This window comes from Pipistrellus kuhlii, unplaced genomic scaffold (assembly GCF_014108245.1).
Source record: "Pipistrellus kuhlii isolate mPipKuh1 unplaced genomic scaffold, mPipKuh1.p scaffold_m20_p_23, whole genome shotgun sequence".
In the NCBI taxonomy this organism is placed as follows: Eukaryota; Metazoa; Chordata; class Mammalia; order Chiroptera; family Vespertilionidae; genus Pipistrellus; species Pipistrellus kuhlii.
Window position 1 is genome coordinate 9264014 of NW_023425522.1, and position 23930 is coordinate 9287943.

General features: G+C 59.6%; 4 protein-coding genes and 2 long non-coding RNA genes across 10 annotated transcripts; 3 read left to right on the plus strand and 3 right to left on the minus strand.

Annotated features, from left to right (window-relative positions):
* On the plus strand, positions 1 to 2886 carry SLC16A11 (solute carrier family 16 member 11). Its single transcript, XM_036452054.2, has 5 exons — positions 1 to 157; positions 411 to 630; positions 876 to 1019; positions 1753 to 2520; positions 2606 to 2886. The coding sequence occupies exons 1-5, from the start codon at positions 140 to 142 to the stop codon at positions 2833 to 2835; spliced, it is 1380 nt and encodes a 459-aa protein (XP_036307947.1). The 5' UTR covers positions 1 to 139; the 3' UTR covers positions 2836 to 2886.
* A 617-nt stretch (positions 2887 to 3503) lies between these two features.
* Positions 3504 to 7481, minus strand: SLC16A13 (solute carrier family 16 member 13). Its single transcript, XM_036452056.2, is given in 5 exon segments — positions 3504 to 3970; positions 3972 to 4083; positions 4783 to 5520; positions 6629 to 6772; positions 6902 to 7481. Coding segments are annotated over 5 exon segments (1368 nt in total). The 5' UTR covers positions 7101 to 7481; the 3' UTR covers positions 3504 to 3795.
* Positions 7482 to 7640: 159 nt separating this feature from the next.
* LOC118726832 lies at positions 7641 to 9696 on the plus strand. The gene is made up of 2 exons (XR_004990417.2): positions 7641 to 7802; positions 8079 to 9696. It is a non-coding gene; the product is annotated as an uncharacterized LOC118726832 (long non-coding RNA).
* On the minus strand, positions 8934 to 15853 carry BCL6B (BCL6B transcription repressor). The gene is made up of 9 exons (XM_036452053.2): positions 15623 to 15853; positions 14891 to 15080; positions 14420 to 14641; positions 13959 to 14309; positions 13550 to 13674; positions 12563 to 12727; positions 12347 to 12477; positions 12061 to 12198; positions 8934 to 11634 (listed from the first exon to the last, which is right to left on the minus strand). Exons 2-9 carry the CDS (start codon positions 15067 to 15069, stop codon positions 11518 to 11520), a joined length of 1428 nt encoding a protein of 475 aa, XP_036307946.1. The 5' UTR covers positions 15070 to 15080; positions 15623 to 15853; the 3' UTR covers positions 8934 to 11517.
* A 3040-nt stretch (positions 15854 to 18893) lies between these two features.
* LOC123652948 lies at positions 18894 to 23097 on the plus strand. The gene is made up of 2 exons (XR_006742539.1): positions 18894 to 19368; positions 22691 to 23097. It is a non-coding gene; the product is annotated as an uncharacterized LOC123652948 (long non-coding RNA).
* CUNH17orf49 (chromosome unknown C17orf49 homolog) lies at positions 21177 to 23928 on the minus strand. 5 transcript variants are annotated; one of them, XM_036451780.2, is made up of 6 exons: positions 23788 to 23928; positions 23484 to 23578; positions 22832 to 22933; positions 21964 to 22154; positions 21679 to 21783; positions 21177 to 21434 (listed from the first exon to the last, which is right to left on the minus strand). In XM_036451780.2, exons 1-6 carry the CDS (start codon positions 23806 to 23808, stop codon positions 21430 to 21432), a joined length of 519 nt encoding a protein of 172 aa, XP_036307673.1. In that variant the 5' UTR covers positions 23809 to 23928; the 3' UTR covers positions 21177 to 21429. The 5 variants fall into 5 exon arrangements, with proteins under 5 accessions (XP_036307673.1, XP_036307672.1, XP_036307675.1 ...); XM_036451779.2 differs by having other exon boundaries at positions 21177 to 21438; XM_036451782.2 differs by lacking the exon at positions 22832 to 22933.
* Between the last annotated feature and the right edge of the window lie 2 nt (positions 23929 to 23930).

A 23930-nucleotide genomic window follows, 5' to 3' on the forward strand; every position in this document is an offset into this window, starting at 1 on the left:
GGGGCCCTCTGTTTACCGAGAGCCTGTTCAGGCGGGATCCATCTCCGCACTCCTCCCCTCGGCACCTCGGTAACCCCCGCCTCCGCCCGCCTCAGAAGCCGGAAGAAAGCACACCGAGCCATTCTGCGCCCTGTCCCCCATGACCCGGAGGGGTCGGGTAAGGAGGAGGGGGTGTGGGGGAAGGGGGAGTTCCAGGGACATCCCCTGCCACCTGTTCGGTCAGATATCTCGCCGACCCAGGAATTGCATCCCTAGGCCCAACCCTCGCCCCCCCCCCTCCCTGCCCCTTCCTGTCGTGCTCCGGGTACCCCACCTTCCCTCCCACCCAAGCAGCCAGGAGCTGGATCGCAGGTCCCTGGAGGAAGCACAGGCTTGGAGACTTCACTCCACGTGTTCCTTCCCCCACCCAGACGGTGATGACCCCCAGGCCCGCCGGAGCCGAGGCCGGCAGCCCGGACGGGGGCTGGGGCTGGATGGTGGCCGCCTCGGCCTTCCTGGTGAACGGGCTCTCCTACGGGCTGCTGCGGTCCCTGGGCCTCGCCCTCCCGGACATCGCCGAGCACTTCGGCCGAACCTCCCAGGACACGGCGTGGGTCAGCGCCCTGGCCCTGGCCGTGCAGCAGGCGGCCAGTGAGGCCCGCACCCCGAGGCGGGGGCGGGAGCCGGGGTGGGGGGCCCTGAGGTTGTGGGGTTCCCCCTGCTCCAGATAACCTGAGGAAGGGCGGCAGGTGGCTCCGGATTCCGGAGCAGAGCGGGTGGAGGTTCAGAGGGAGGAGCTAGCAGGCTGGGGGCGGAGCGTTACCCGGAAAACAGCCAATGAGAAGTGCTGGATTGAGGGTTGGGGCGTGTCTTCCCTTGACCCCGCCCCCTTCCAGGTCCGGTGGGCAGCGCCCTAAGCACCCGCTGGGGGGCGCGCCCCGTGGTGATGATTGGGGGCGTCCTCACCTCGCTCGGCTTCCTCTTCTCGGCTTTTGCGGGAAGCCTGCTGCACCTCTACCTCGGCCTGGGAGTCCTCGCCGGTGAGGGGGGATATACCTGGGTCCCTCAGGGGTGGTGGGGAGACAGGAGGGTGGCGGGGGAGACAGGAGCGTGTGGGGGGCCGGAGGTCAGCTGTGCTGCAGTGGTGGTGGGTGTCCTCCCACATCCCAGGCCCCTTTCCTCACCCAGTCTTCTTCCTTTCAAGAGTTTAAGTGACTTTATTTATTTTTAAAAATATTTTATTGATTTTTTACAGAGAGGAAGGGAGAGGGATAGAGAGAGACATCGATGAGAGAGAAACATGGATCAGCTGCCTCTTGCACATCCCCCACTGGGGATGTGCCCGCAACCAAGGTCCACGCCCTTGACTGGAATCAAACCGGGACTCTTCAGTCCACAGGCAGACGCTCTATCCACTGAGCCAAACCGATTTCAGCATGACTATTATTTATTTATTTATTTTTAAAAACATATTTGATTGGTTTTTCACAGAGAGGAAGAGAAAGGGATAGAGAGTTAGAAACATCGATCAGCTGCCTCCTACACCCCCCACTCCCAACTGGGGATGTGCCTGCAACCAAGGTACATGCCCTGGACAGGAATCGAACCCGGGACCTTTCAGTCCGCAGGCCAACGCTCTATCCATTGAGCCAAACAGGTTTGGGCAAGTGACTTTATTTTTTAACAAAACTTGGCTAACATACATCATATTGGTCTCAGACATACAGCACAGTTATCCAGCATTTGCATATCTAACGGTTCGTTCGTCCGCAGGCTCCGGCTGGGCCCTGGCGTTCGCACCGGCCCTGGGCACTCTCTCCCGCTACTTCTCCCGCCGGCGGGTCCTGGCCGTGGGGCTGGCGCTGACGGGCAACGGCGCCTCCTCGCTGCTCCTGGCGCCGGCCTTGCAGCTCCTGCTGGACGCCTTCGGCTGGCGGGGCGCCCTGCTGCTCCTGGGCGCCGTCACCCTCCACCTCACCCCCTGCGGCGCCCTGCTGAGGCCCCTGGAGCTCCCCGGCGACCCCCCCGCCCCGCCCCGCGGGCTCTTTGCTGCCCTGGGCCTGGGCCTCTTCGCACGCCCGGCTTTCCTGGTGTTCGCTCTGGGCACTGCCCTGGTGGGCGGCGGGTACTTCGTCCCCTACGTACACCTGGCCCCCCACGCTTTAGACCGGGGCCTCGGGGGGTACCGGGCAGCGCTGGTGGTGGCGGTGGCCGCGGTGGCGGATGCGGGCGCCCGGCTGGCCTGCGGGTGGGTGGCGGACCAGGGCTGGGTGCCCCTCCTGCGGCTGCTGGCGCTGTTCGGGGCTCTGACGGGGCTGGCGCTGCTGGCCGTGGGGCTGGTGCCGGTGGTAGGGGGCCAGGAGGCCTGGGGGGGCTCCCTGCTGGCTGCGGCCGGGGCTTATGGGCTGAGTGCAGGCGGTTATGCCCCGCTGGTGTTCGGGGTGCTTCCCGGGCTGGTGGGTATCGGAGGGGTAGTGCAGGCCACGGGTCTGGTGATGCTGCTGATGAGCCTCGGGGGGCTTCTGGGCCCCCCGCTGTCAGGTAAGGGCCTGACTGAGCCAACCCATACTCTCCCGCCCCCCTACTGGGGTCCGAGGCATCTAAACTCCTTTCCCCTTCCTCTCAGGCTTCCTGAGGGATGAGACCGGAGACTTCACGGCCTCCTTCCTCGTGTGTGGCTCCTTGGTCCTCTCGGGCAGCTCCATCTACATGGGGCTGCCTGGGGCGCTGCCCTCCTGCCGCCTGGCTTCTCCTCCAGCCACCCCGCCCCCTGAGAGCGGGGAGCTGCTCCCAGCGCCTCAGGCGGCCCTGCTGTCCCCAGGAGGCCCTATTGCCACCGCGGACACGTCCTGTTGACCATCTTCTTTTGGTCTGAGCCCCTCCCTCAATAAAAAAAAAATTCCAGTGCTTCCGCAAGCTCCCATTGTTGGCCCATCCAGGACACCGAGAACTTTATAGACATTCAAAAGGCCGCTCGGAAGGAGCAGGATCCCGCTAAGCCCTGGGAGAGAGGAAGGTACCTCTGTCTGTCAGTCCGTTTCTCTCTGCCCACCCTGTTGCCATTAGAACAGGGCCTCTCTGAGAAGTTGTCTGCCTGCCAGCTTCCAGCTGTCTGAGGGGGAGGGCGGCTCATGAATGCTGTCTCCCCCATCCTCGATTCCTTGACTCAAAACTCTTCCCGTATCCCAATCTCCTTCTATTGGCCTGAGGTGAATACAAGAATCCTAGACCCAGATTTAGGCTCTCTCAGCTTCAGCTCTCCCTACCAAACCGCCCCCCGCCCCCTGCCCCTACCATGTTCCCACCATGTTCTTCATGTCTCTTCTAAGTCACAGGGGCTAGTGGGAAAGAGGGAGGTCAGCCGGCAAGTGGGAGGAACTGTGGTCCAGAGAGCAGGGTCCAGGGTTACAGATGCTCGGAGTCTCCAGAGCTCCTGGACTCCTCCCCACTACCCCCAGCCATGACCCCACTCAACCAACCCCAGCCTAGGGGCCGCAGTTCTTTCTGAGTCTCTGGTTGTGACTCAGTTTCCTTATTCAGTTTTATCTCAACGGGGCGGCCCTCATCCCCAAACATCTGTCTTCGGAGAAGAAGCTTAGTAGGCAACTCTAGAGATGGATTCCCTTGGAAAACATAGTAAGACTCTTGGCCTTTGATTTTCACAGTGGATTCCCAGCTCCCTGGAGCAGGCTCGACTCTTGGATCCCGCAGGAATGGTTGTGGAAGCCAAGAAGAGACAGGAGTCCTCCAAAAGGTGCTAGGAGTTGGCACACACACACATCGCAGGGCCCCGGGCCTGCTGTGGCAGGAGACAGATCAAGATGTTGAAGGCACTGCGGTCCTGGGGGCACTGATATGGGGCAGAAGGCCCGGGGCTGCCAATCTCTGGCTCTCTGGGTCTTTCTGGAGCTCAGTCCTCTCCCAGCTCTTCCTTCGCAGGGGGACTTGGGGATCCAGTGCCTCTGTGACGAGGTCCTGAGGCTTGGGGGACTGAGACGCAGAAGAAGTGGGGCAGCGTGATGAGAACGCCACTCCCTGCGAGAAGGAAGACCCCGGCCACCACGAAGGAAGCCGTGTAGTTGCCTGTCACGTCCCGGAGGTAGCCTGCATCGGAGGGAGAAAAGGAGTACACATGGGTGATCTGTTTCCTGGGACTGACGGCTCAGGCACATTTTTGGGTGGGAGGAGGAAACTAATCTGTAATCTGCCATCCTGGAAGAGTTCGAACTCCCAAGGTGGGACCAGATGCGCTTGAGAACTCTGGCTCCCCAAGTGGCTTCAAAGGTGATGCCCACCACCTTCCTGCCTTCGGAAAGGCCCCCCCATATCGTATCAGCCAAGGGGATTTTGGGGATTCAGATTGAGTCAGGCACACCTGTGTCTTTCTTCCTGGCGACTGTTGGCCCTGTCATCTGACAGTTAGTAGTCCAGAGGAAAGCGTAAAGGGTCGGAAGGTTCTGGCATCTGAGGGCTGTGGAGAACTTTGACCACGTGGCTTGGACATCTGAGCTGGGGCCAAATGGGCCAAGGGTAAGGACGTGTTATGTCTGGCCAGGTCCAGCCACGTCTGAAAATCCAAGCTACAGGTATCCCACCAAGGGCTCCGCCTAGCTCGTTTTGGTTTTCCCACAGCCCCAATTCCTTTGTCTCATGGACCCACTTCTGCTGTGATTGGTTACACGGGCCACGTAGCATGCCATACCATGTCACGAGCAGTATTCACACCCACTCTAATGTGAACAGTCCCCTCCCTGAATGGTAGACATGGCATCTCTGGCCACTTGGGAGCCGCGTTCCCCTTACCTGACAGAGGAGCCCCCAGCAGTCCTCCGATGCTCTCCACCATCTGCACCAGTCCCAGGCCACAGTATATCCTTCCAGTCCCCACCAGCTCAGGCAGCATGGAGAAGGCCACGGGGGTCAGGGCCCCTGATGTGAAGCCGTAGGCCACGGCCAGAGCCACCAGGGCTGTGGGAGCCTGAGCCACGGGGAACAGGGCCAGCGACACCCCAGTCAGGGTGGTCCAGAGCACCAGGAGCCGTGCCACAGGCCCCGGGGCTACATCCCCTAGCCACCCGGAAACCACACGCCCCACGAGGTCAGAGACAGCAATCACCGAGAGGAGGAAGGCAGCAGGCAGTGGATCCCAACCCAGGTCCCGGAGGTGGGCCACCAGGTGCACATAGGGGATGAAGTAGCCAGTGTTGATCAGGGTGAGGGCGACAGTGTAACGGAGGAAGGGACCGTGATGGAGGAGGGAGGCCAGCTGGGCCCCAGGGCCACCCGCAGCAGGGTCCTCAGTCAGGGAGAGCGGGCGGAGGAGGGCCCCACAGGCCACCAGGTGGAGGGAGATGGCCGACACCAGCAGCAGGGTGCCCCGCCAGGCATAGTAGCTGAGCAGCCATTGGAAGAGTGGGGCAAAGGCAAAGGAGGAGAGGCCCACGCCAGTCAGCGCCAACCCCATGGCCAGGGATCGCAGGCGAGAGAAGTAACGGGACAGGCAGGCAAGTGTTGGCGTGAAGGTCAAGGCCCACCCAGAACCTGTAAAAAATAAATAAATAAATAAACAAACAAATAAATAATAGAGAAAGAAAAAGAAATGGTGGCCGTAGCTAATTTGGCTCGGAGGATAGAGTGTTGGCCTGCAGACTAAAGGTTCCCAGGTTCAATTCTGGCCAAGGGCACATGCCCGGGTTGTGGGCTCCATCCCTAGTAAGGGGCATGTAGGAGGTAGCCAATCAATGATTCTCACTCATCATTGATGTTTCTCTCTCTCTCTCTCTCTCTCTCTCTCTTTCTCTCTCTCTCTCTCTCTCTCTCCCTTCCTCTCTGAAATGAATAAAATATGTTTGTTTGTTTTTCTTAAATGGTGGTTTGGGGACTCTTCGGGAGTTCAGGGCGCCCAGTAATCCCAACACTGCCCAACAGCAGAATGTAGCGCAGGTCTGGTTACAATCCTAGCTGTGATACTATCTAGCTCCGTGACTTTACCTAATCTCCCAGCCTCAATCCCTTCATCTGCAAAATGGGGGGAATATGCTTTACGGGCCTGTAGAGACCTAGAGATAATGTTTTTAAAGTAACAAGCACAGAGTTTGGGAGTTGCACCCAGGCCCTACTATTTCTGGCCGTGCGATCTTTATTTGCCAAGTTTCATGAGTGTCCGAAGCCTTGCTTCATCTGTAAATAGGATAGCGAAGGCCGTCACGAGAGACAACAAAGGTCACTACGATAACACTCAAGGGATCGATCCAACAAGAGGCTTTCATCCTGGTAAACATATATGCACCCAATATAGGAGCACCTAACTATACCAAAAACTGTAAACAGGCTAGATATCTATGTTACAGGCACAGTGCCCGGCACAACTATGTACTATGTGATTCTTCCTTTTGCACTCCAGTCCCACTAGCTCCGGTCTTGCACACTGTGGACTCATTATCCCCGGAACGTCTAAACAGCCCCACCAGCCCCACCACGTTTACTAAATGAGTCATCCCTCTTCATTCCCCTTCGGGGCACAGGTGTTATTCAAAACTTTCTCCCAGCTTCCCCAGGAAGTCTTTTGGGGAAGCTTAGGAGGAAGGTGGTGGCCCAGAGTCCAAAGACTCCAGGCATTTGACTTTTCCTGCCCTGCCCAGGGTCTCACCTGAGAGCAGCCCGATGCTCAGGTACAGGTGGGTCAAGGAGGTGGCGAAGGAGGCCAGCAGCATCCCCAGCGCTGCCAGGACGCCCCCAGCCATCACCACTGGCCTCGGCCCGAACTTGGTGCTCAGGGCACTGCCCACGGGGCCTGGGGAAGCGGAAGGAGTTCAGCGAGAAGACTTCGGGCATCCTTCTCCAGCATCCCCCATCTCCCCCTTACTGTCCCCGCATTTCCCAGGGTCCCAGGACCCCGGCCCCGGGCGGGCGCGGCACTCACTCCCGAACTGCTGCACCGCGATGCCGATGGAGGCGATCCAGGAGACGCGCGCCGCCGGCTCGCCGAACGCCGCCACGAACTCCACGAAGAAGACGCTGAAGGAGCGCAGCACCCCGAACACCAGCGCGGACTGGAAGAACGCGGAGAGCACCACCATCCAGCCCCAGCCCCCGTCCGGGGGCTCGCTCCCGCGCGCCATGCGGCGGGGGTGGGGTGGGGGGGAAGGAGCTGAGCTGCCGCCCCGACTGCCCTCGTGGGAATCAGGCTCGGGACGCTCCCCTCCGCCCGCCCCGCCGGCCCCGCCGCCCCCGGCCCCGCGGGGCAGGGCAGGGTGGCTCAGAGGGAGGCGCAGTCGGGGGCTCGCGCGCTGGCTGCAGCGAGGCTGCGTGCGGCGCCTGCGCCCTGCTCCCGGCGGGAGCGCGGGTGCGGGGGGACCGGCCGGGGCTCGCCCGGGAGATTAGCGCCCGGGGGCGGGGCTGCGCTGCCGCCGCGGGGAGCCCAGGCCCAGGCGGGCCGGGGCAGCGTCCCGTGGAGCAGCCGGGACGCGGCGCCGGGCTCGGGCTCTCCCCTGGAGGCGCATCATTCTCCGAGCGGATTATCTGTTTTATCGTTGCAAGGGTCGGCCTCGGGCCAGCCGGGCAAAGGCCAACATCCCCGCTGGCGGGACTCCCGGGCGGGGCGGAGCCAGCAGGCAGGCGGGCTCTAGAGCTTTGTTCGGGGTCGGGCTCTTACCCCCCCCCCCCCCCCCCCCCCCCTCCGAATGGGAGCTTGCGTAAAGGGGGAGCTGTAGGAGGTCCGTGAGATGGGCCCCAGGTGACGCAGGGACCTGCCCGGAGCCCGCTTCCGTCTCCTGTCCACCTAGCAGGCCAGCTCGCCCAGATCTCAGCACCCAGACCCGCGTGTGAGGAATGCATGGGGGTGGGTGGTGAGTAAACTGGTTCCGGAGAGGAAAACAATCCCTTGCTTAACGAGGAGCCCAGGAGTTTGCAAGGCCTGGTGGCCAGCGAAGGGATTGTGCAATGAGATTAAAATAAAATGCTCCCAGCTCCTCGGGTTGCTAGGATCTAGATACCATTGATCTCTGAGGGGTTCCGGGGCCAAAGAAGGAGACAAGGGGAATGGGCTGCTGGACTCCTGGAGTTCGTTTCTGTAGTGTCGCTTCTGTTCCCTCTAACAGGAAACCTACAGGTCACAGAGACCAGAAATAACTGAGGAGAGGAAGGGCGAGCCTGCCAGCATCACCTACCCTTCCTTCAGCGGGGCTAGGGCACTTTCCCCAGCCTCTCACTTCCTATCCGCGGTTTTTTCTTCTCACGATTACCTCAACAGACAAGCCAGGAGCAACCCGCCCCTCCAAGCCAGTCCCCGCACCTCCCCGAGCACGAGGGGCTGGGCTTCCTGTTTCTTCACTTTAATCAAGCTCCCAGGCCCTTCCCCTTGAAACTTGGACTCAGAGATCTATACCCAGACAAGGGGGGGGGGGGGGGGGGTGGAGAGCGAGGAAGGCTGTGTAATTTAAAAAGCATATTGTGCCTTATAATTTTATATGTGGGAAATAAAAATGGTCCCACCCCAAAACTTTTTTTTTTTTTTTTTAAGCAGAGTCAGAATTTTGCGTGGTGGGAGACTGTGCCGATGATACAGAAATTGGTGTGAGGATATAACCTAGCAGTTAGAGAGGGCAGCCTGTAGAATCATAGTTCCAACCTCAGCCTCATCACATATCGATATTATCTTGGCCAAGCAAGATATTGACTCTCTTACTGGTTTTTCCTGCCTGTAAAGTGGGAAAGAAGACAAGGGGAAGCACTCACTCTTTAGGGTTGTCAGGGGCGTTGAATTAGAAAATCTATGTACTAAAATGCTTAGCTGAGGGCCTGACATGGAGCAAGACTATTGACTGATCTCATTTTCAGCGGGGAATACACTGTAGTGGGAGAAGAGAGGTTTTAGTTTCTACATTTCCCTTTAAATAAAATAATCCAGGTCATGGGTTTTAAAAAGACCGAAAGACACATCGACAAACTGTAAATGTTGGAAGCAGCTGCAGAGACCATGTGAATAGACTTATTTCACAGACGAGTAATTTAAGTCCAAAAGGAAGGTGATGTCTCAGAATTAGTGGCCTTGTATGTTCTACCCACAGGGCAGTACAGAGCTGTGCACCCAGAACACACACAGGACGGGGGTCAGGATGGGAGAGACGCTTACGTTGGGCAGTGGAGAAATTCCAAGACCGCATTGCTGGGGGAGGGCCGCACAGCCTCCTCACTGCTACCTCCAGCCCCTGTTGTCCTCAGGGGACCCAAACCCTACCCCCCCCCCCCTTTTTTTTCTTTTTTTGTGTGGTGCTAGTGTGTCCCAGCACAGATGCATTCCCCCAGCGCCTTGGTATTATTCGTGGCTTCCTGGTTTCTCCCAGCCGCCTCCACCGCCTCCTCACTTGAGGCAGGAAGTGACTTCAGAGCGGCAGGATGCAGGTGGCTCCGGAGCACTTGGTGAAGTCACCAGTTCCTGCACCAGGAGCCAGAAGGCAAGGGCAGGGCCGGGGAGAACACGGCCCATTTGAAATGTCTGGTGGAATGAGCACAAAACCGCAGGATGATGCCCAGGAGGGGGGCCCCTCTTTCCGCAGGCCTCCGCAGTCCCCAGGCTCCCCAGGCCAGAACCCCAGGACACAGCAGGCAACGTGAGAGGCTTCTTTATTCCATGGTTCTGATCTTGCAAGATCTAACATCTCCACCCCGAGGCACTCTCCACCTGCCCATCCAGACCGCTAAAAAATAAAAATAAAAATCCTGGTTCCTCTGCACATCTCTCTTCTGCTCTCTTCCTGCAAGTCTGCGGTGGGGAGTAAGAGGGTAAAGAGTTTCCAAATGATGACCACTAGTACTGACCTATCTTGAGGAAGCTCTACCCCCACACATTCGAAGTCCTTCTTCCCCTCTTCCCCATGCCCCGTAATCAAATAGGCTCCATGGCAAGAGGGGTGGGACTGTAAGTCAAGGCTTCAGAGTATCATCGAACATTCCAGACCTTCTGCCCAGTTAAGAGGCAGACCCCATTCCTAACTTTCTACCTCCTTGGCCTATACCAGAAACTGCACCCCTCAACCAGCCTCTTAATTCTACCTGGATACTTGGTCCTCAAGAAGGTCCATCGGTTAGTCAATCAGTCTTTTAAGTCTCAACCTCTAACCCCAACAGTAATCCCAATCCCAATCTATATCAAACCCTAAATGGAACTCAGCCTCTTTTCTCTCCCCGTGGAAGGTCCTAGTGCGTTCACTGGTTCCGGACAGGAATACAGTGATGGGAAGGCCAGGTCACAGACCCAGCTTTTCTAAGGTAAGAAAGCTACCACGCACCTGTGGCTTCTAGAGGCAAAGAAGTTTCTGGAATCTGGACATGTGCCAGAACATGTCCAAAAACCCGCTGAAGGAAGGAGCTTGTCTCAGGTAGCGAGAACCCCCACGGGACATTCAAACCCAGATGCCTAGGCATCAAAGGACTGGTCGGGACATGTTTAGCTAAGATAAAAAAGAGTTTCAAAACTCTCCCGGAGGTCAGAACATTCCCAGAGACTGGGCAGAGTCAGAAAAGGAATTCCAGAACTCAGTGCTGACAGCAGGCCCTTGTGGGAGGGTTGTAAGCTCTACCGCGATAGGCGCAGCAGACGTGAACCTAGGTGAGCAGATGAATGGGACCCCGTTATGGGTATAAGAAAAAGCCTCTCCAGTCATCCCCCCCAAGACTGAGAAAGCCCCACACGCACAGCCCTCAGGAGGCATTTATTACCTGCATTCCAGGCTCCCCTTAAAGGTCCCATAGCCCCTGGAGAACAGAGAAAGGTCTATCCAGTTCTAGCCTGCTAGAGGACCTCGAATATCCCGAGTCCAAAGGGTTCCTGACCCCATTCCACACACGCACGTGTTGCCAGAGCTGCCCCAGGACAAACAGTGGTCCCAGACCTGGAGTCGGAGGGGCAGGGGACACACAGAACCCCTTTCTCCGCTTTGAACAAACCGACAAGCAAACACACAGGAGGAAGAACAATTCTAAAGTCAGAGGCGGTGGCAACAGGAACATAAAACACTCAAGCCAAGTGCCGATCTCTGCCAGCAGAGTGTGACCTCACGTTCTGTGCTTCAGGTCACCGATCGCACCGGGAGGGGGAGCTAGGAAAGGCAATAGAACGAAGGCCCGGGTGCCACCCAGAGGCCTCAATAACTTATATTTACAGAGAAACCGTATGAGATGGGGACTGCAGGTGGAAGACTGTTCTCTTAAGGTGGGTGGCAAACTCATTAGTCAACAGTTGGCCGACCACGGCCTTACGAAAACCAGGCCTCCGGCCTTTTCCCTCCCCAGGGCCTAGCTTGCTCTCTCCTTAGAAACAATGGATTGTGGGGAAGAGGTTTTGACCAGCAAAACAGAGGCAGATCGAAGGGTGACCTGCCCACCCCTGCTCTCCCCAGTGAGAAACGAAGGTGGCGGCAGTTTCTGAGAACGGAGGGGCCTTGCCCACCTCCATGCCCAGGTCTGCCCGAGAAGCCAGGTGCGGGCCAGCAGCTTCCCTGGCCTTCAGAAAGTGCCTGGGGCCTGGGCCCGGCTCGGCTAGGGCCCGCCCAGAATGTGGTAGTGCACTTTGGTGTTGGTAGCAGCTCCGTGTTTCTGGCGCAGATGCAGCCGCAGTTGGCTCTTGTGCCGGAAATGCAGGCCGCAGGGGTCGCACTGTGGGGTGGGGAGGGAGAGAGCCGGGTCAGGTCCCTCCTCATCTCCGAGCACCTCTCAGGTGCTGAGCGAGGGAGACCTGTTAGCTATCAGGCCAGGAGAAGCTCTCCAGTCCCCTCATGGCCTCCCAAGTCCTCTGGGAGAGGCCAAGGAGATGGCTCCCCCTCTTCAGCAAAGGATGTTCCACCCCTTCATTCCCCTTCAGGAGCCAGTGTCCAGCCAAGGAGCCTAACTTCTGTACTGCCCATCCCTACCCCCATCTTCGCCCCTTACTCACAGGCCCACCCTAGGCCCCACCCCTTGCACACATGGACTCTCCGAGTTCTAGGGCCCGAGGCCCCCCCTTCCCTACTCCCCACTTCCTCTCGGAGCCCAGCCCCCAGGGGAGCGGGAGGTAGGAGTAAGGCTTCGGCCCCCGGTACTCACGTGGTAAGGCTTCTCCCCCGTGTGGATGCGAACGTGGCTTTTGAGGGTCTGTAGGTGACGGAAGCGAGTCCCGCACGTGGGGCAAGGATAGGGCTTCTCCCCGGTGTGGATCAGCACATGCGCGCGCAGGTGTGCTACCTGGGGGGCGGCAGGAGGGGGGGGGAGGTGACCTCAGACTAGGCCTCCGGGAAAGACAGAAAGAACCCTCCCCAGGAGGCCCACGCCGTCCTCTTGCAAAGCTGCCTTCAAGCTCGCGCTGAGGCTGAGGCTGGGGCTGGCTCTGTACCTGGACAAAGCGGGAGCCGCACGTCTCACACTTGTAGGGCTTCTCTCCCGAGTGGATGCGGCTGTGCGTCTTCAGGTTGGCCGGCCGGTTGAAGCGGGCCCCGCAGATGGAGCAGTGGTAGGGCTTCTCCCCTGGAGGCAGGGGGAGAGAGGGGTCAGGGACTCCGCCCCAGGACAGTACCCTGGACGGGAAGGCCGGGGGCCGCTCCTCCCCTACCTGTGTGCACCGCGCGGTGACTGGCCAGGTTGCCCTTGTAGCGGAAGGCAGACCGGCAGAGCTGGCACTTGTAGGGCTTGTCCTCATCCCCAGAAGCCAAGGGGTCCAGCCCCGAGGAGCAGCCAGCCACAGCTTCACAGTTTTGGCAGCTGAAAAATTCACTTCCTGGGAAGGGGGTGGGGGCAGATAATGACCACAGCATCAGGGAAGTCTCCAATCACACAGTAGGTGTCTTTTTCCCAATTTACTGTTAAGACTTCTGGGGCTCATTTGACTGGCTCGAGGTCACAGGGTTAGCAAGAGGGGAAGCCAAGATCTGGCTCCATGTCTGTCTGTCTCCAGGGCACTCTGCTAACCCCCTCATAGTGGTGATGGTCAGTGGAGGCCCCTACGAGTGGTAGAGGTGTCTGTTTCTCTCTCTTTTCTGCCACTGCGCTGGATCGCACCTTGCTGGAATGGCCCTGCCCAGCTCCGTCTGGGCTGGCCGCTTAGCCCTGGATGGGAATAGTCCCGAGGTTCCCAAACACCACTGCTTAGTGGAAGCTTTGAAAAATACTGATGCCGCCGAAACCGGTTTGGCTCATTGGATAGAGCGTTGGCCTGCGGACTCAAGGGTCCCGGGTTCGATTCCGGTCAAGGGCATGTACCTGGGTAGCAGGCACATCCCCAGTAGGGAGTGTGCAGGAGGCAGCTGATCAATGTTACTCTCTCATTGATGTTTCTAACTTTCTATCCCTCTCCCTTCCTCTCTGTAAAAAAAAAAAAATCAATAAAATATATTAAAAAAGAAAAAGAAAAATACTGATGCCTAGTTCCCACGTCTACACATTTTGGTCTATGGGTGTGGCCGGGGCAATGAGAGTTTTAAAGATTCTGATTTGCAGGATGTAATTGGCACAGGTCCCTCCCGCAGACTTTTGGCCCAAACTGGCTTCGAGCGGCCACAAGGAGGAAAGCCCAGGAGGCGGTAAAAGGAGGAGCTCTCACCTGGTGGAGGACGAGCCTGCCCGGAGGGAGGTGATGCCGTGGCTTCTTGAGGCCGGGGTGTGAGATGGGGGGTACTGACGGGAGCCCCACATTTGAACTGAACGGTGGCAGCCATTGGAGAGAGCCTAGGCAGAGGGAAGGTTAGGAGAGGTTACGTGGCAGGGATCTTCTCTGCTGAAGAACTGGGAGCCACAGGCCCACCCTCTGGAAGGGAGCAGTGCTGATCAGTGAGCCACATCTAGTCGCACTGCTAAAGACCCGCCACGCTGAGCACGCCTGGCCTCCAGCCAACTTCCCAAGGGGGGTTCGTGTCCCTTGCTCCCTGTCCCAGACCACCCAGGCCCTACGGCTCTCTCTGTCTCCTGGCAGAGGCCAGCCACAACACCTTCTTGGGGTTCCGTTTCTGTACCTGCTCTGGGGACCGGGAATGAGTCCTTCTTCGCTGCCACTGCTGCTGCTGGAGGCCTCGTCGCCGCTGGGGAGCCCAGCTTGGGGGCAGAGTTGACCAGAACTCCTCTCCCCCACCAGGCTCCCCGCTTGGGAGGCCTGAGAGTTGAGCACGATGAACTTGTATTTTTTCCAGTTGCAGGCCTTGGGGTCGGGGCTGCCTGGACTGGGAAGGCCTTGACTGCAGCTGCGAGACTCCGTAGGCGGGTCTGGGTGCCCCTCGGAGCGCCTGGGGCTGCCTGGTGGCCGGGCCGCTGGGGGCGTGGGGGCTTCTGCCTCCAGGGGCCTCAGGGAGATGCCCAGAGGCTCATAGCTGGGGAAAGGATGGCTGACGTGAGTGCTGTTTTCTAATCGTGGCTTCTGCCCCTGACACCTGGGATACCCACCACCTCGCCCACGGAGTACACGGAGCGGGCGCCTCACCTGGCCTGAATGAAGCGGTGGCATGCCTGCACCACGTGATCCATCTGCAAATAGGTGGCGGCCGCCAGGACGGCAGGCGCGGTGGCGGGAGAGAGGCGTAGGCGCGAGGTGTACATGAAGTCCAGAAGGGGAGCGAAGCCTCCGGCTTCGGGCCCCCCGGGCAGGGAGAGCACATCCACCCCAACTCCTGCACGGCCCCGGAAGATGGAATAGAAGAAGCCACTGGAGAAAGGGCAGATCAATCCTGTTAGGGGCTGGGGAACCACCGCAGGAAGCCGCGCCCCCATCACAGGACGCCCCTCCCCTCCCTTTCACCCCGCCCCCAACCTCAGGACGCCCCGCCTCCTCCCCTGTCGCCCCGCCCCCAACCCCAGGACGCCCCGCCTCCTCCTTCTGGCAGGTTTGGCTCCAGGTTTCTTCCCCAAAAACCTTACGCCTCCGCCCCTTGCCCATTGGGTCCCGTCCCCGAACCTGCAGGCGATGAGCACCGCCTTGTGAGCCCGCAGGGGCTGCCCGCCGACCAGCAGCGTGACGTCGGTGAGGATGCCGCGCAGGCGCAGCTCGTTGAGGTTGCCCAGCACGTCGGCGGAGTGGCGGGTGAACTCGCGGACGTAGCCCAGCGCTCGCTCCGGGGCCGCGGCGGAGCCCATCGCGGCCAGGCCTGCGGGGGCAGGGGGTCCGGGCGGTCCGAGGGCGCCCTCCCTCCCCTCCACCCCCCGCAGTCCGCCTCTTTCCCCCGGGGCTTCCCTAGACAGAGCCAAGCCCCGGGTCCGGCCCCGCAGCCTTCCTCAGCCCATCCCGTTCTCTCTGCCCTCGGACACTCCGTTGGCTCGCGTGGCGCCTCTACATGTGAAGGTGCCCACGGGGTCGATGGCGAGCGTGGGGACCCCGGCCCGCAACGCCCCTGGTGGGACTCCGCGTGCCCTTCCAGCGCCCCCCCCCCCCTCTTCCCCTCACCCCTCTCCCGCAGGCTCCCCCGCGCCCCGGGTCCCAGGTGCCCACCCTGCCCCCGGCGCTTTGCGCTCCGCACACCAAACCCCAATGGAAGGTCCCTCCCTCCAACCACGAATTCTACTGCCGTCTAGTCCCCGGCCCCCTGGCTTCGTCCACTTTTTTGGGGGGGCCTCCGTCTCCCTACCATCACCCCCAAACTAGTCCTTCGCATGGTCCCCGCGCCCGGCTCCCTCGGCCGCGCGCCCTTACCCCCGTCCTGCAGGGGCTGCCGCTCCTCTGCTCCGGGGGGTGGGGCCGCGCTCCCCTTTTGGCCTCGGCCCCTTTATCTGGCCGGGATGGCGGGGGCGGGGGGTGGAGGTGGGGTGGACGCCTGGGTCCGTATCCTTCCTTCCTCCATCCGTCGCCCTCCAGATGGCGGGCCCGGGGCGGGGTCTCCGGCTCCAGGGCGGGCCTCGGAAGCTCTGGGTGGTCGTGACCTTCGGGGTCTTGCTTGGGTCATCACCGGGGATGGGACTCGGCATTGGGGAGAGAGCTGGGACCTCGAGAGTAGCAGCACGAGTGGCTGGGTTGCGGGGTGAAAATGGGTGCGTTGGCTTTGGGAAGGGGTGCCAGGCGCCTGTGGCAGGGGGGTGTGCACAGCGAGGCCCCCGTCCAGGGTACGGTTACGGGGCGCAACGGAGGCGCCAGGTTTGGGGAGGCCAGAGTTCGGGGGGAGGGGGGGTCCCAGACAGCAGAGGGGGTGTGAAGGCCGGTTCCTCCAGCGGGCCTGCCCAAAGGGGGACTCGGGCCGGGCGGGGCAGGGAAAGGGCGGATATGATTTCTAGTGCGTTTCCTTCCATTGTCCTGCGACCGGACGGCTCCTCCAGCTGCTTCCCCTCGAGGAGGTGGGGAAAGTCCCGGGTGGGAGCGGAGAGACGCTCCGGAGACCCAGGCGTCCGGACTCTCGCTCCCGACTCGCTTCGGAATCCTTTTAGGGACCCGGAGAGAGAGGCTCCCGCCCAACGCCCGCTCGCCCTCCCCCGTCCCGGCCCGCCGAGGCCTCGGGCGGGCACTCGCCGGTCCGCTCCGCGGGACGGAGGTGGCGCCGGGTCCGGCGCGGCTGGCGGGCGGGCGGGCGGGCAGAGCTCTCGGGCGTGCAATGCTCGGCTCCTTCCACGAGGGGGCGGGCGCGCACTGGCTTCGCCTCGCCGGTCCGTCTTCACCCGGCTTTGGGGGGGGGGGGGGGAGGAGAGAAAGGGGGCTGGAGGAGTCCGCTCTGACAGGGGCTCGGGATCAATTCCGTCTGAACTGAGGAAACCTTCGACCTTGTCGTCCCCTTTGCGCTGGTTTATTTTGTCCTTCTGGCTCCTAGGAGGAAACTAGGAAGGGTGGGACAGAGGGAGGGAGTTAGGCCACAGAAGTGACTTTTCCTCCGAAGCTGGGGTTCCTACAGGGGTGAGAAATCCGACAGCTTGGGAAGTTAGGGAAATGGGTGGGACAAGGAGTGTGTGAGTGTGTGTGTGTGTGTGTGTGTGTGTGTGTGTGTGTGTGTGGTGGGGGTGGGGTGGGGGTCTGAGCCCTGGGATCAGAATTTTCCTTTCCAATTAGTCTAGGTGCTATAATCTGCCTTAGGGGTGAGTTTTTAGGGAACATGAATATGAAAGTGGGATAGGGTAAACAAAGAGAAGGGAAAGCAGGATGAAAGAAGGGAAAGCGGGAGAGTCCTGATAACGAATTTTAGGTCCCTTATCCGGGAGATGGCACAGACCAAACGCTCACATTTTGTCTGAGGAGGTGCTGGTTTGCAGGCAACGAGGTTCCTTTGGCAAAGCAGGCCTGGGATGTGGGCTCAGGGGTTTCCCATCGCCAGGAAGTTCATACCCAGGCCTGGGGTCCTTCCCTTCAGATGTGAGGGTGTCTTTTTTTTTTTTTTTTTTTTTTTTTGGCATGCACAGAACGGTGGAAAAACTGGGACTGGGGGTCACCGAGGACTGGGGCCCATTGGGTGGCTTTTGATGTGATGGTTACTTTTGATCTCTGACCGGTACGGAGATCCCTCTGGTATCACTCTGGTATCAGGATGGAGTTGAGTTTGTGTTGTCTGGTCAGTTGTGGTATGGGGCGCTGAGTCAGCTTGGTGATTCTGAGCCCTGTGAGCCGCATTCAGGCTGGACGGCAAATGGTAAACCTGAGGCAGGAGGCTGATTTTGAAGCTACTTCAGTTCTGGAAACTCTGACACCCACAGTTTGGAGACTGTCATCACGGAATAGTAGGAGTTCCTGCGAGGCGTTCTTGGGGACGTGAAGGAGGATGTATAGTCATTGGTGTATATGGATGATCTGACTTCATGCTGCTTTGGGGGTGCATTATGTTTTGGGGTGCCGCATATGTTGCGAGGCTCAGAGTAGATTTGGGGGGACATGAGGTTCATTTTGGAGTCTTTCGTTGTTCCGCGGTGGGGCATAATGGAACCTGGGAGCATGCATGAAGGCCTGCTATGATTGTGGGTCCGTCAGGGGGAGCAACGCGTTGCATTGGGACGTTGTGGAGACTTACTTTGAGGAGGGGATGTGCCTGTGTGTGCACAGATGGCCCAGGAGCTTCGTCCAGGGGCAGAAACAAGATGAGGGCTCAGGGTGGGAAATTAAAGTTTTTGGGGTGTTCTTATTTTGGAGTGTTTGCAACTATTTGGGTGAAACTGGGGTGGGCTTAAGGTGAGATTGATTTAGGAGTTTACTTAATTTGGAATGCATTTAGTTGTCCTTTGCTTATAGCTCCTTTTCACCCCAGATTCTAGAAATCTTCTTTAGTGAACCCCAAATATGCCCAGGATTTAATGCGAAAAAATTTGGGAAGGAATGCATTTCCTCTTATCTATGTGGTCCAAAGAGGTCTGAGGGAGAAAAGGTGATTTTAGACTCTGAACCCCAATTTCTTAGGGGGAGCACACCTCAGTTTGGGAGATTGTGGAGAAAATGGGGTGTCTGGTGGTAAAGTGGACACCCCTGAATAGGTCAGTGCCGTTGGAACTGTGGCAAGGAGAGGTGGTGGCTGGGTACAAGGAGGTGATTCCTGTACCCTGATTTTCTAGATAAGAGCCCCAAACAGAAAGCCGAAGAGCTGGGAGTGTGGGTGAGGTGGGGGGAGGGGTTCCCCACGGCAGCAGGGGCTAGGGGGCAAGCCAGGCCAGCCCGGCATGCCTGGGTCCCTGCTCTGTGCGGCTCTCCTCCCCCCTCTCCCTCCACCGCCCACCCCACAACCCAGGGGAAAAAACTGCCTGTGCAACAGCAATGGCAGATTCCAATACTCCAGGCTTTCCTGAACCACCGAGACCAGCCAGGGGGGAGGGGAAGGGAGGATCGGGCTTTCCTGCTTCCCTGAGACTGGGGCTAGGCGCGTGACCTCCTGGCCCCTAGCCCTTCAAGGAGTGCCCCCCCTGGTGTGGGAGCCAGGTGTCCTGGGCCCCAGCCCCCGAGCGGGGGGGCCTGGAGAGACGGGGAGGAGGAAGGAGGGAGTGACTTCCAAAATTGGCATCGGGACAGAGCAGGGCTGGCGGGAGGCAGGCGAAAGACAGAATTTTCCTGAAAAAACGGGGCTATCTGAGGACCCCAAATTTGGAGAGGTAGTTCAGGACCGTCCTGCCAACAACCTAGATTTTTTGGGGATTTTTTGGGGGCCCCAGGACCCCTCTAGATGGGGTGAGGAATGTAGTGTTGGGGGAATCTGACTGGGGCATTGCAGCTGCCTCTCCCGCCGAGTTGGACACGGATGGGCTGGGACGGGTTTGGGGGGTGTCCCCAATTCTGACTGGGAGTGGAGGAACCCCCTCCTCAGCTCTCTTGTGGGGGGTCCCCCCTCCCTAGGGCACTCCCCACTCCTTGAGCCAGCCGAGAGGAAGGAGGCCAACGATGCGACCGGGCGGCTCCTTTCTCCTGCACCCCAAATGTGAGGGATGCACCCCAAATTTTGCTCCCTTCAAAATAGGGGACCAGGATCTCAGGGGAGAGTAGCTGAGGTAAGTGGGGAGGAAAGTGTCCCCTGTTTTCAGGAGAGACGTGGCGGTTGGGGGGGGGGAGAGGTTTGGAGGTGCCTGCTGGGGTGGGGTCGGGCTTTGTCAATCTTGGAACTGGGGGGATAATTGGAGAGGCTTTCTCTGATGACCCTAACGTGTAGTCCCCCAGGAGGAAACCAAAGGCTGAGACCAGAGGGTGCCCCAACATCCCCAGCCGTTAGAAAAGTGTTTGATTTCTGTTTCACCCCCACAAAAGCTTTGCCAAAAATGGGAGCTGGGGGCTGCCGTTCAGTTTGGGGGCTCCGGGGGTTAAGATGGGGAGCAGGAGGCTTTGGCAAGATTTGATGCAGGAGAGATAGGGGTGTCAGAGGGGTCTGGCCCCCCAAGGGCCTAAAAAGCCTGCTTACACCTACCATCGTAGGTCTTTTTTTATTGCTAAGAGTTTTGGGGGTGTGTCGAAAGGTAGGGTGCTAAAGGGTGGGATGGGAGGTGAGAGGGTAACTTTGGGGCTGTAGAGGATTATTTTGATTTGCAGGAGGGATTTTGCCCCTTGGTGTTGATTTCTGGGGTGTGCTTTTAAGAAATCATACTGGACAGGAGAGAGGGCTGCGGGCAGGCCTTGGGTGGGGGTGGGGAGGCATGTCTCAACTGAAACGTGGCTTTTTGGGGTGGGCCCACGCCTGAGCCTGGCGGGCGGGCCGTGGGGGCTGTTGCGCTGGGTGGGACTTGGGTCCTGGGGGGCCGTGGAGAGTGGAAGCAGAGCTGGGGGCTGGTTACCTGGCCCCCAGGTCGAGATGGCCCCTTCCTGGCCCTGCTGCTCTCCCTCCCCTCCACCCCCGGCCTCCATTTCCTGCCTGTGGCCTCCATCTTGAGGCAGCCCAGGCCCAGGCCACTTCCGGCCCCCCTCTGCCTGCCACGCACTGGCCCCACCGCCTCTGGATTGCCAACTCCAACCCTGCCGTCCTTGGCCTCCTCTCTTGGGTCCTGACCCAGAGAGGGAGGATCGGACACAGGAAGCCTGGGTCCCTGCCCTGTGACTGGGGCGTTTGTGGGCCCCCGTGTCATTCCCATTCCTCCGCCTCTGACCCACCCTGGGGATCCCAGGCAGCTTCTACAGGAACCAGGAAGATGGACCCAGGGTTATTACACTGAGACTCCCCACAGGCCCCGCTCCCTCCCCGGGTGCCTGCCCAGCTTCTAGCCCTGGTTTCGTTTTCCCCAACCGTTCTTGGGGGCCATGTTTGCTGCCTTTCCTACCTCCTTTCTCTCCCTGCTCTTGGTAGTGAGGGTCTTCCTAGCACCGCCTTATTCTCCCTTTCTCTCAACCACCCGTCCTGCTCCCGCCCCAGCAGCACACTGTGGTTTGTACGGCTCTGTGGCCACGTCCAAACCACACTGTGGTGTTAGAGCGAGGGTGGGGGAGGCACCGCTGAGCCCGGGAGGCCGCCCCGGAGAAGTGACACAGACATCTGGGGCCTTCCTGTGAGGTTGGGGGTGGGGAACCGGGAAGGGAGGTATGAAAGCATGGAAACGGGCCCCTCTCAATGCCTGGGGCAGCCTCAGGGGTGCTGACTGCTAGGGACCATGGGAGTGAGTCCCACCGTCGAGAGCAAAGTGGAGTCTTTGTTCCCCACACCCCGCTCCCCTGGCTCTAGCAGCACAGAAATATTGGCACTGGGAAGAGCCTGCCAATATTGGCTGAGCTGCTCCAGGCAGGGGCGTGAGAGCTGCCAGGAGGGCCCGAGCCCTGGGGGCTAAGGAGGGAGGGAATGGTCCCTTGTCCCTCAGTAATGCCAAGTGAGGGAACCCGCTGAGAGCGAAGTCTCTTTATTGTGTTCTGTATAAAAACGTCCATCCGATGCACATCAGAGGGGGTGGGGCAGGTGCCTGTACAGGAACAAGGGGCGGCCCCAGCAGTCTTTGACCCCCGCTGGGCAGGCCTTGCTTCGGAGTCCCAGGCGATCCACAGGTCCAGGGGAAACAGTGAGAGGGGTCAGAGGTGGAAGGCTCAGCGAGACAGCAGAGGAGGACCGGCAGAGGTCACGAGAAGGCCAGAATCCAGGGTCAGGCTGTCTGGAACAGGAAGTAAAATGGCCGAGATGGAGCGAGCCCCAAGTATGCTTCCGAGACAACTCCTGCCTCCCCAGAGCTCCCGGTCCCTCACTGACCCGATCACCTGCGCTGTGTGTGAGAGCACCTTCTCTTCCGAACCCCCTGCTGAGGGAGGGGCCTCCTGCCGGGACCTCCCCTGCTACTCCCGGGACACCTCCTCCCCGGCCCCTTCAGCTGGTGCGGGCGGAGAAGGACTCCTACCCTGGTCGAAGTTGAGTTTCTTGCATGGAGGAGTTTCTCCTAGCCCTTCAATATCCACCAGGTCACTGTTGGCGTCGGAGTCGTTCAGAGCACTGAGTGTCACATCTGGGAGGGGGCATAAGCTAGGCTCTAGGTCCCCTGACTCTCCCTCCTACCCCCGCCCCCGCCGCTCTCTGGGAACCTTCACTGCGAGGGGAAGAGATCTGTCCTTTGACCCGAGCCCAGCGCTCTCACTGAACCTCAGCTGGGATTTTAACCGCGAGGCAGCAGCTCCACAGCCCTCACCAGCCTTCTGCTTCTTTACGGGGGGCCCCCCGGCCTCGGGGACACTGGAGCTGCTGGGTGGAGGGGCAGCTGGAGGAGGCGACGAGACACTGGACGCCATCTTCTTCAGCCCTTTCTTGGGTGACTCGGACGGAAGGGGGATGCCAGAGTCTTCATACACTTTGCGCTTCACGGTGGCCTTTATCTGCGCCCTGAGGGGAAGAGAGAGGTTAGGGGTCACCGTCAGAGAGGCTGCGGGAAGGAGGGAGGGGTGGGGCAGGGATGATGGGCCTCTCTGGAGGAATCCGGGGGAGCCCCTTCAGAATCTGGATAAGAATCCACGCCAGGGCCCCCATCCTTCGGAAGGGTCTCATTTTCCTGAAGCCTTTCACTCACTCAGGGTAGATGAGTATAGTGAGTGAGTTTCCTGAACTGAGAAGCGGGCAGGGCCCGTGTCCTAATTCTCTTTTGGGAGAGAAGTATGGATGTGAAAGGCAAACAGGTAAGTCTCGGTGACCTACAGGGAGAGCCTGATAAACTAGTTCAGAATCACAGCATCCCTGGAAACAGCAATAGAGTCTCAAAAGGTCTGTATAAATAATCAGGTAACTCCCATGACCAAATTCAATGACTGGGTATCGCAGGCAATCTAAAACTGAATTCTGGGAAGGTCCTGATGACAGTAGCATTTGAGTGACTTCTGACTGATGGTGAGTTTTTTTTTATTTTTTATCTTTCGGTCCTCAAGGGGATGGATGCTACCAAAACTAAAAACTAGCGGCAAAGTAGGAAAGATGCTGAGCTAGGCTCCCGAGGAAGATGGAACAATGGGCATGGAGGAAGCAAGCTGCCCACCCCCCTCGTTGTCTACCGGCCACCCCTCCCTCACACTGTCCGTTCCTTGATGACACAGCTGATGTGATTAAGATCGTCCCCAAACCGCTTCACAGCAGCCCTCAGCATCTCTATCTCCGTCTCCGTCCACTTGGCACTGTCAGGGGGGAGAGGGGAACAGCGAAAGTGGGAGGAGGAGGGGTGTGGAGACAGCTCCCAGGCTATGCATTCCACAGCAGCCAGCCTCCCCCCACCATCCCTAGAGCCCCTCCCATAGGTCCATAGAGAGGTCCTCCTTAAAAAAAAGAAAAAAAGGAAGAACCAAGAGCTCTTAAGATACCTCGGGAACCCCGGGGACCCCCAAACATACACTGCACAAACCGCCACATTACAAGAAAGCCTGTTCCCCGAGATCATGAAATAGCTGCTGTAAACTGCCCACTGAAACCAACTCAAAAAGCAGGGGGTCATACAGGACACCTGAACAGGGCCTGCAGTCATCTGAGGGAATTCCCCAAGATGTGGGGTGTGGTGGTGGTCTACGGTCTGTGGGTTCGGGGTTCGGGTGAAGAGCCTCGTATGTGGTTCTACCTGCCATTCATTCAACCCCTTTCCCAGGCACAAAGGTCCCCGCCCCAAGTGTCCGTGTCAGTGGCGAGTCCAGGCGTCCGCACTCGGCGTCCCCGACCCGGGCCGAGCTCACGTACCCCGCGGGGGACGAGTCGGCCACGGGATGCAGCTGCATCGTCAGCTCCCCGAGCTTCGTGAAGGCGGCCCCCGCCGCGGAGAAGATCTCTCCGACCTGCAGGTGGGGCAGCATTACGGGGGCAGCGTTACGGGGAGCCCCGCGCCGGCCCGCCCCGGCCCCTAGCCCCACCCCGGGCTCGATTCCCGCCGGCCTCCCGCCGCCCAAACCCTATCCCAGGCGGAAAAGGCGCCAGCGAATTGGCGGGGGACGGGCGGGGACGGCCCGTGGCCGCCAGGGAGCGCTGTCCGCAAGGGAGGTCGAACCTTGGTGGACGCTGACGTCATGGTCCGTGCGCCTCCGGCACGGAGACGCCGCCGCCGCCGCCGCCGCCGCCAGGGAGCCGGGACCACCGAGCACCAGCCGAGCCAACGCGCGACCCGCGCAGGAAGTCCCGCCCCTCCCCGCA